Consider the following 11187-nt stretch of genomic DNA (forward strand, 5'->3'; position numbering starts at 1 on the left):
TCAGAGAGGTCGATCTTCTAGTTCGACCAATTTACACAGCTAACTGTGCCGCCCATTTTGCAGATCCCGAAGAACTCAACATTCTTCAATATGCGAAGCCGTTATATTTTAGACCATCAATAGTATTCATATTACTAAAACACCACCTGAATTTCGGTGAACGATATCTCAATATTGTAATAGGATCGGGGTTCAAAGATCAAATGGTATACTCATTGACAATCGACGAGCAAACATCAAATCAATAATTCAGCAGGAAAGGACAAAAGTTGTATACGAAATATCATCAGCATAGAAATGGGCCTGAATCTCTACAAAACTTGTACATATATCTGATATAAATTTGGAGAGAAGTTTCCTTATGACTATGAGGGAACATTTGATAATTGATAACATGAAATTTATTTCTCTGCATGCAGATGAAACACACATGGCTGATAAACGAATCTACAGTGACGAAGAATACAGTAATCAATTCTGTACAAAGGCTTGAAACACAACTTGCTGCTTCACGATTCTCTCTTATGAAACGAATTTTCTTCTGATTTTACACAATTTCGTCTAGCGGACAATCGATTTAGTCCGACGTTTCTCGAGCATTGAAGGAGCTGTTTTACTGACGACTGGGGTTTTCTTAGGCGCTGCAGCTGCAGGACTCGCACCCGAAGAAGCTGTTCTTTCAGCGATTCTCTTCTGCCGTTGGATAAGTAGTTCTTCCATTCTCTTACGAACATCTTCTTCCTGCAGAAGAAATGCATGAATATAATTGAAAACACAAGTAAATCACCGTATAATATAATAAATTATATGTATACCTTTTCTAACTTGCTCTTATGAGCCATCAACCTGCTTGCTGAAGACGGCTTCTTGTTCTTTGATATGTTATCGGGCTTGCTCTTAGCAGGGGATCCCCGTAAAACTCCAGATTTCAAGTCCCTCCCCAGATTCTTCGTAGTTGGACCTGCATTTTTCTTGCTGATGGCACTTTTACCATTGACAAGAGGATTTTCTTCTACGTTGGTGTTTGCTTTAACTAGAGAAGATCTTCTATCAGCCTCTGTAAAAGAAATTTCAGCTTCATAATCCATTTCTAGTGTCCAGGTTTCCTCCACGGATTCACGTGACTCCCTCACAAGTGCCATGCAGAGTTCATCAGGCTCAGCCTGCTTGGGTAATTCCTGTGAACCATTTGAATTTTTATTTTGAGTCCTTGTAGCTAGATTTATGTCCTCGACCATGCTAATATCAGTTCTCCATGAAGAATCATACTGACCATATACTGCCGGTCTAGACTCTATAATAATGGAATCGTCAACCAAATCAGTTTTTTGGGTTGATTTTTTGTGAATAAAGTTTGCCTCATAGGACATAATGCCAAGATTGTCGAATTCCATTTGCTCTGAATCTCCAGAGGATTCAACAAACCAATCTTCCACCTTCCGGTTTCTAATAATGGATGATTCCGCAGCAAATTCAGATGGAGTTCTGAGTAGACTTAGCTGTGATTCTTCTGATCTTTGCAGAAACAATGCATTCTCATTTTCAGAAACCGTTCTTTTCACAATTGGGTGCGTATTTTCACCATTTGTAAAATCTAACACATCATCTCTGCCGTCATTCTTTCCATTTCTGTGAATAACACGAATAGCATCATCGGTGGTCAAAGGTTGTTTCTTAATTTTCTCAGACTTGAAATCTATAGCATCCTGAAAATCCATAATGTGATGATTCTGAGAGCCATTAATAGTTGACTCATCGTGACTCATGAGCAGATTCTGAAAAGCATCCCAATTTTCATTTTTCTTCACTCCAACATCATTCTTAAAATCATGCTCAGTTATATCAATAGATCCATTTTTAGAATGGGAGCCTCGATGTCCTCTGTTCTTATGAGTTTTTGAGTGGGAATGTTTCTCCAATGATGCAATTGCATTGTCCACCCCCTCTCTGATGGAAGCTTCATCAAGTGCCGAAGAATCATCAGAGATTCCATCCTCTTCTTCATCACGCCTCCCGGAAGTCATATAGTTTATGTTACGAATCACAACCGTCTTTGAGGACTTTTTCTTGTTATTTTTAACATACAATTGCCCCTTTGAAGAATGCTTCTTGCCATGCATTTTACTTTCATCTGAATCTGTCCCAGAATAAGAGTCAGTAGATTCATTTTGTTCATCCTCATCGGAGGTTTCAGCTCCATTTGCTTCTAAAGGTTTCTCCTTTCTGCGAGATGACTTTTGATTTTGATGACCATTAGACTGTAGAATAATGCCATTAGGAGAACCATTCACATTTTGAGGCCATCCCAAATGCCCGGGATAATAAGGCAGGACGGGATGCATACCCGGGAAAGGATATCCTTGGTATTGTTGAGTAGGATTTTGAAAGTTGTACGCATATGGAGGAATATGATCCATCCATGGCACCTGTAACTGTGCTTTAGCTGAAGTTGATGATGTCTGATCCAAAGGAGGCTTAATTTCTGCTGGCAAAACTTCAAGATTAGAATATGACGTCTACTGGAGGTATAGGCTATAAGGTAGATTCGACAATAAACAAATGTTCGATAATGCAAGTCAAACAGATGTTTCTAGTTATCCCTTAACAAATTCTTGTTATTGTTTCTGTTGAAGACAAAATTTAAATGATATATATATATATAGCAGAGCTTAAGATTTAACTTAATATCAAAGGTCTTGAGTTTCAAATCTTGTTACCACCGCTACTGTTACCCATTTAATAAACTGTACGCGTGTTTGATAATACAAAATAAATCCCATCTGTACGTAAGGGGCATGCTAAAGACAAGATTTAAATAATATACACGTTGCCCTCTCTAACCGCTTAAGCTTTTAGATAAAATGGTTCAGCAGTTTCCATGACCAGTTGGAAAAACTTATTTTCTTCCTTGGGAAAAGATTCATCCGCATATTAATGGTGTTCACAAGATACCATAAGGTTAAAGTTAGAATGTTAGAATTGAAGATATTGAAATTTAGAGCATTTATTATCCGATAAACAAGATAGGGACTTTAGACAATGAAAAAGGTTCAGCATCCATATAAAGTGATAATCAAGACAGTCCTCTGCATACAAAAATTGAAATTTTCATATTTTAAAATTTCCCTTTTCAAGCACTAATTGTAAGAGCTTTCTGATAAGTAGAGACAATGAAAAAGATATGCTGAGACAGACAAAACATGCAAAGTAGATAAATAATTGGGTGATATTAAGGAAAATGCACCTTTGCTACCGTCTGAATTTGTTGTAGTAGATTCCATAGAGCCAATCGACCCCAATAGACCCTCAGAGTTCCCACTCTTGTGATTGTTTTCACCGGCAACCATGATTCCAGACGTCCCCATAAAAGAAAGAGCAGGAATGGAGTATGCTTGAACTGCTGCTAATTCATCCATCCATTGGTTGTCCGAATGCTTTTGCTTGTAAAGCTCCTTGAAATCAGTGCACGCTTCTCTACATAACAAATTTTCGTTCAAGTATAATACTTTCTCTTATAGAAAAAAAGAGAGAAAATTAGATGCTTTACTTGATAATGATTGGAGGGAAGAAAATCAATATTATCAAAACGCACTGCAGAATTTTCAAGAAATGACTCTCCATGAGTGACAAAATTACAATTTCTTAGCAATGATAGTTGTAACTTCCGTTGAACTGTCTTTTGATGAGAATGGATGATTTGGACAGTATACCTTCCGCAGGCAACTTAGATTTTAGTAATGAAGCTATTCAGCATCAATTATTTGGTGAAATTCAATCAGGTATAGAAATGTAAGGTTGTTGAGATATATAATCTTCGTTCTGAAGTTCAGAACTGTATTTACTTTATTTCACTTAAAAGATTGCATGATATGGATTGTGAAAAAATTAAAATGCGTTGCACCTTAATCGGGAGGCTCCAAATGTGTCAGCAAAGCATATGAGATCATCAATGTTGTCAATTTCAAATCCTGCCACGACAGCACGGGCATAAGCCATGGCTTGCTCTTTCTGTAGTAATGTTTTTCGAGTATCCATAATACGTTGCAGACGAAACCTTCTCAGAACAAACAACTTAATGAATCAAGTATCTGAGGAATGAAATAGTGTTTTAAATATTTGAAATGCAAGATCATTTACTTGGAATTTTCTTCCGCTGCAGCGCCATCAACCCCATCTTCATCATTTAACTAAAAGAACCATCAAAATGGAAATTCGAGTTAGGCAAAGATTTTAATGGAGAAATTACCAATCTTCAACTGTTCAAATAAAATACCTTTGAGGAATCCCTTGACTTCTTCGTGATACCATCAGCAGTTGACAGGTTTCCTAATAACACGAGTAGTCGAGTGAATAAAGCAACACAGCATTCAAAAGCTAACAGTATACTGATTCAAAAAACCAGACTCAGAAAACTTGATCCTGTGATTTTCCAAAAAACATTATATTTCTACAGCGTGAACCATCAATGAGATGTGCATTTATATGTTGAGCATTTTTTTTTTTTTTTTTTGATGACCATGGGTATCTGACTATTGGGGCCAACTTACGCACACCTTGATTAATTCCATGGGGCTCTGGAGTCTACAACTGAATACTCATCTCAGTGATCCTAAAGGGACTCGAATTGGTGACCATTGGGAAGCAAACCCAAGATCTGACTATTGAACTACCCCTTAGAGTTTACACGTTGAGCGTTTTGACAATATTACTATGATTCTCTTCATTCATGGATGCCTGCATGTATAAGTTAAATTCTCTTTGGAAGATATTCAAACCATACCTTCCCCGATATGTCCTGCCACATCATTGTTCGAAATTTCGTTAGATTGAATTGAACTTTCTATCTGTGCAATTTCTCGTTCTATTCTTATCATCCTCTCAAGAATTTCAGGTGTACTCACAAAGCGCACGAATCTGCCATCCATGAGGGAAAAAAAAAATAAAAAATCTATAAGTAAATTATCTCTTACATAAGCCAGATTTTCAAGTATCAGTAATGACTGAATCCTTCTCCTGGACTGTGCCATTCTCTGAATCCAATCTTCAAGATTTCAACCTCTACATTTTTTTCTCTCTTTATCATAATTAAATCCGAGTACAATGACTGCTACTTCAATTCAGACAAAAGGATCCATCTTTCACCATTCAGAGAAGTGGAAAAAGACAGAATGAAAAACAAATTAATTTCACAACTTTCGTAACAACAATGATAAAGCAATTATGTAATAAAGACTTGGATATCATAGCCCAAAAGCTCAAATGATCAAATCGCAGTCGGATTTTAAGATCAGTGATCTCAACTTAGCCCCTGTTTTGTTGATAATGCGCTAAAGATTGACCATTTAAGATGGAATCCAAGACTCTATATGAATTACAGATCAAATTGTACAAGATTTTGTGATGTTACCTGTGAAATGTGGATTTGGTGAACCATGGGCCATCAACCGGTGGACGCAGAGTAATTGAATACCCACCTTTCGGAATCTGATCTTTAGCATATTGCAAGTGAGAAATGAAGGGTTCCACTAGCCCAGAAGCTAATTTCTCATTTTTCTTCCCGGAAAACACCACAAGATCGCATCTTTTCCAATTCCAATTAAAACCCATAAGCAAGAATAAAAAACATCATCAGTATCTGATACCCGTTCATAGATTCAAAAAATAGACATAATTATACATCCACATTCAAGGAATGTACCTTGTTCTTGTTGGGGTGAGTTGGAACAGAGCATAATCAAGAAGGGTCTTGGAATCCATATTCAGGCCTAGGAAGTGAGATGGGGAGGAAAAGATTTCAAATTATATTGATGTGTAATTTTTTGAACGTGATATCTACAAAACTTTTGTTTTGCTCAACTGGACCTGAGAAAGAGCCAGCAAGAACTGATAGAGCATTGCACATGGGAACTGTGGGTATCTCTGTATATGGTGTGTGAGAGAGAACATTTTGTTGATTTGTGATAATATGGCGTGGGCTCCTCAATCCACCCCACGTCTATTACTTCTAGAGAAAATTGCTTCATCGATCCCAAGTTGGTAAAAAATCTTTAAAAACGAAAAAATTAGTTGTTAAGTTTTTATAATGCCCGAAGGATTAAAATTAAATTTTTAGTAAATTTCGATAAAAGTTGATAAAATATCTGATTAAAAAATTGTTAATTTCGTAAAATATATAATTAAAATTAATTGTTATTTTTTATTTAGAAATAAAATGTAGTTAAAAATACTTAACAAGTTTCCAAATGAGAGTCGCTGTGCAACTATAATAAAACATCGATAGCCAAATTATTACTTGAACGATAGCTTGAGGACTAACTTCATAAATTAAATACGTGTGAGGACCCCTTACAAGTATCTGTCAAGTTTTTAGCATTGAAGAGACTAATTGTGCAACAATAATGAAATATAGATGATCATGTTACTTGAATGATAGCTTGAGGACCAATGGTGAAATTACTCGCTATCATTGTGCTTATAATGAACTAGTAATTAATTTCTAATTAGACAACTTAATTATTATGCTTGTTGCTATACAATTTTCATGCCAGGTAGTGACTACGAAAGGTTGGATTTGCTCACGTTGACTAATCAATGAAACATAATTGCATTTGATTTGTTTAATCAAAAGTAAAATTAATTAATCTTATTTTAGCATTGTTAAGGGAACATTTTGGTTGGATTGTCCACATCTATCTACCATAGATACTTTCTTAATTTTGTCCATAAACACCATTTTGTCAATTCTGCATTTTTGTTTGTTTGTTCGACATTCCATCCCACTCGCCAACGTTAATTTAGTGCGTTGAATCATTTCATATAAAAGTTTTGATACCGAGCTCAATTATATAACAATGAATAATTTTACTTATTTGTTTGAATTTTGATTTTAATATAGTGAAATAAATAACTAAATATAAAGAATACAATTATAAGCTTAAACGTGTGATTATAAAGAGATAATTTTTCATATCAACTTAAGTGAAGAATTCGGAGGCCTTGTAATTAATAAATATATTTAATCATAGCTTGTTGTTCTTAATTTCATTTTTAAAAAAGGCTTTCAATGTATTGTGTTCTTGTCGGTGATTTAATAAGGGATATAAGCACAAACTTCCCCGTAATGTTCTAGATCTATATATATATAAAAGTAAAAGTAAATTCAAGAAAAAGAAAACAAACAAATTGAAAGTCATGAACTCAGAAAGACATTAAAATAATATACTAATTCCAAACTTACTTTAAAGTCTTTTCTTATTCCCAAGATATTGTTTTCTTATATTATAAATTTGATTTTTTATGCACAACTTGTTATTCTTCCACTACAATAGTCATCGTCGCTGTTAATACTAACCATTGCGTCATATTTGTAACACTCAATCTCCCCATTATAGTCGATGTCATATTACTTGAACGATGCCTTGTTACGATGGTTGTGGTCGGTTTTTGGTTCAAATATGTTTGTTTTCTATGGTGGCAGTGGTAAATGATGGTGATTATGACCACCGTGCGTGGCCTGTCATTGCCCGTTAGATCCATTTGTATGTGTGTGAAGAATAAAAAGTCAATATTTAGGGTATAAAAAAGTATGACAGATAAATTAAAAAAAATAAAAATAAATAAATAAATAAGAAGAAGAAGAAGATTGGTGAGAGTAATTTTCACCCCATTTATTACACTGGATTGCTTGCACTTAAAGACAGGAACAATATAAAGCCGGGATCAGCATTCTGAATTTTCAGATCCTTTTCTAAGTTACTTGGCCAATATCACATGATTCTATATTATTATTTTTATTATGAACTTTGCTATTTGATTATTTACCCTTTTTTTGGTACAATGGGTGCGGAGGTCTTATTTTCCAGATTTTTAGCCTCCATTAAATTACATTCGATTACATTTTATTTCTCTCTCCTATTTTCAATCATACAATTTTTCATAAAATAATAATATACGTAAATCGAAATTTTTTCTTTTTTCTTTCAACCATTCATTTAAAAAAAAAAAACAATATTCCACCCATTTTCATTACCAAAAAATGGGGGCCAAACAGGGGCTTACAATTTGTTTCCTTCACCAACGGGATTACTAATTTGGTAGAAAAATATACGTATGAGTATTAAAGAATTTTATCAAGGCCGGCCCTAAGCCAAGGCCAACTAGGCAATGACTTAGGGCCTCACATAGAATGGGGGCCTCAAAATAAAAACATGGTAAAAGTCCAATTAAATTAGTATAAATTTAAAAGATGGAATAATTAAAAATTTATTTAACAATAATTTATTTGGTTAATTCTAACTTAGTTCAATCTTATTCAAAATAAATTTTTCTTGAGTTTTACATACATGATTAATTACAAATTATCAAACAAGTCTAATATTATTATGGTAATATGATTTAATTTGAAAAGTAATATTACTTATTCAGTAGTTTACTTTAATAAGTTATAATTTGAATTTGATTTAAAATAAATTTTTCATGAGTCCATAATATGATTTATCGAAAATAACTTGAATTTGCTACTTTAACTTTTGAATCTACCAAGTCTTTGTTTAAAATATAAATATATGATTTATTTAAATATTTAAGTATTTTTACGCATGTAAATTTTTTTTTCTACGTTTAAGGGTCTCATAATAATGAGTCGCTTGGAATCTCAAAATTCTCGGGGCTGATCCTAAATTTTATTGTCCTTTAATTAGATTAATTAAAATACGCGACACAAAAATAGGCAAGAATATGTTTTTCGTTTAAGTCCGTACAAGAGCTACCAATAAATATCGTGTCCAAACCTTATGAAAATATCAATTATCTATCTTTCCTTTCAATTAATTTCAACTACTTCAAATGCTTTTTGTACTTCCTTTTCAGTTAACGTGATGCAAATTTGGACTTTTTAACTCTTCTATATCATCTCATTTCAAAAACACCTGCTTCACGAGAGAAAAATATCAACTAAGTATTGTATTATAGAATTTATCATACTTGGATCAAATTAAATTAAGGGCCCGTTTGGTAGGGATTTTGAGAATTGATTTTTTGACCGTTAGAAGAAAAGTGGGGTCCACATGTGAGAGAAGAAGTCAAAAATTACGACTTGAATAGTAAAATAACGGTCAAAAAATCAATTTTTTTGGGCAAAAAATCCCTACCAAACAGGGCCTAAAGTAGGCGACAAATATCATTTTTGTGTTTATGTTAATAGTTTAGCTTGTGACTTTTATAAGCTTAGACACATGAAAATAGAGACAAAAGAATATATATAAAAAAGGGAAATTTCATATTTAAAAGATTAAGTATGATAATTTCAAAACTAAAAAACAAGGTTTATTATTTCAAAAATCATATATTAATTAAATTTTATTTATTAAATAATTATTTAAAATATATTTTATTAATTAAATATTTTAAGGTTACAAAAATTTTATAATTTATTATCACAATTATGTATTAGTCATAGTGATAGATAGGGGTGTAAGTGGTTCAATTTTACCGGTTTTTGACAGATTTTCAAACCAAATAGTTTAAAACGGTTTGAGAAAAATCCAAACCTAAACCAAACCATTTTGAACGGTTTGAAAAAAACTCAAACCTAAACCTAACAGTTTGGTCCGGTTTTAAACCGCCGATTTCGCCATATATTTTTTTGACCGTCTACTTTTATGTCATTAATTCATTGAATTCAATATATATTTATAACTTACTAGTAATAAATCTAAAACAAACTAAGCCCCTGTTTGAACCAAATTTTTGGGATAAAAAATGAAAAATTGGACCGTTATCTCACAAGTTCAGCCGCCTTTGTTGACCTACTATTTCATGTGTGGGACCCAGCCTCCTCTCCAACAGTCAATTTTCTCATTATGATGATATGGAAAATATGGCTCAAACATGGACTAAATATATCTATTATAAATTTAAATACCAATTAAATCAAAGTGAAATCACAATAAACTAAAACATAGTTTTTTTTTTCATTTTTTTCACCTTTTTAGGCTAATAACGATACAATAACGTTACAATAAAAGCCTACTAAACTATATATAAGGCCCAAAAAATATAATGATGTCCAACAAGATCTCGTGATCATCATATCTGAAAAAAAAGGATACTAATTAAATAAAAAGAATAACCACCCACAATACTAAAACAATTGTTTATAATATCTAAATATAACAATTACACAAGTTTACGTTTGTATGATGTTACGAAATGCATTTAATTTCAAATTTTTACCTTAATTTGCTCCAAAAAAATTATTGATCTGAAACTTTATTCGTAACAAATATTATCACCGAAGATCTAGAATCTCTTTGTCTCAGATTTGGTATAATGGATTTCAATTCAACTTTAAAGAGGCGTGAAAAATCTGAAAAAGAAGTATGGTGACGATGGCTCACGACTGTGTTGGGAGTCGATTGTAGTTCATCTAAATTCTGAAGAGAAAAAAGGCTTTTGATAGATTATGTTAGTCTTGAAATTATTAGATATATATTAGGATTATTGGATGATGATGATGATGATGATGATGATGATGATGATAATGATGATGATAATAATAATAATAATAATAATAATAATAATAATAATAATAATATATCTGTATTAGAAAATTAGAAATTGATAAAAATAACCACAAAGGACAAAACTATTAAATTTTACATATTTGGATGAATTTTCAAAAAATTCCATTTTTTCATTTTTTTTTTACATATTTTTTCGCCGGTCTGGTTTGGTTTTAAACCGCAATTAAAATTCTCAAACCTAAACCAAATCATTTTGACCCGTTTGGTTTGGATCAAAACCATTTCGTTGATCGGGTTCACGTGGCACCAAACCGACGGTTTCTAAAATACGGTTTCGGTTCGATTTTTCGATTTTTGCTTACAGCCCTAGTGATAGATATCATAATTACAAATTTTATAAGTCACAATTTATTTCATAATCACAAAATATCAAATTAATTGATCACAAATAATTTCTAAATCATAAATTATCAAATTATTGGTCACAACTTAACAAATTTTTAGGTCACATATTATTTATTGATCACACATTAACCAACTTATTTGTCACAATCAAGTAAATAATTTTGTGACCACCATCACTACTTTCAATAGCACCACCATCGCTAGGACTACAATGCCATTGACTAAGAACATTGTGACACTATCCAAAACCACAACTACT

At 32.7% G+C, this 11187-nt stretch overlaps 1 protein-coding gene across 2 annotated transcripts; it reads right to left on the bottom strand.

Moving 5' to 3' along the window:
* Positions 1 to 248: 248 nt before the first annotated feature.
* LOC111402331 (COP1-interacting protein 7-like) lies at positions 249 to 5972 on the bottom strand. Of its 2 annotated transcripts, XM_023030559.1 has the most exons (9): positions 5699 to 5972; positions 5408 to 5581; positions 4781 to 4914; positions 4274 to 4326; positions 4138 to 4187; positions 3902 to 4054; positions 3245 to 3474; positions 816 to 2482; positions 249 to 741 (listed from the first exon to the last, which is right to left on the bottom strand). In XM_023030559.1, the coding sequence occupies exons 1-9, from the start codon at positions 5755 to 5757 to the stop codon at positions 562 to 564; spliced, it is 2700 nt and encodes an 899-aa protein (XP_022886327.1). In that variant the 5' UTR covers positions 5758 to 5972; the 3' UTR covers positions 249 to 561. The 2 variants fall into 2 exon arrangements, with proteins under 2 accessions (XP_022886327.1, XP_022886328.1); XM_023030560.1 differs by lacking the exons at positions 4781 to 4914; positions 5699 to 5972 and having other exon boundaries at positions 5408 to 5485.
* Positions 5973 to 11187: the final 5215 nt, after the last annotated feature.

Source organism: Olea europaea, chromosome 10 (assembly GCF_002742605.1).
Source record: "Olea europaea var. sylvestris chromosome 10, O_europaea_v1, whole genome shotgun sequence".
In the NCBI taxonomy this organism is placed as follows: Eukaryota; Viridiplantae; Streptophyta; class Magnoliopsida; order Lamiales; family Oleaceae; genus Olea; species Olea europaea.

Coding starts and splice junctions, on each gene's coding strand:
- LOC111402331 (XM_023030559.1), bottom strand. CDS start 5,757: ATGGATTCCAAGACCCTTCTTGATTATGCTCTGTTCCAACTCACCCCA. Junction 4,055..4,137: donor GCAGCGGAAGAAAATTCCAA/GTAAATGATCTT, acceptor TGTTCTGAGAAG/GTTTCGTCTGCAACGTATTA. Junction 2,483..3,244: donor AAATTCAGACGGTAGCAAAG/GTGCATTTTCCT, acceptor TTTTGCCAGCAG/AAATTAAGCCTCCTTTGGAT.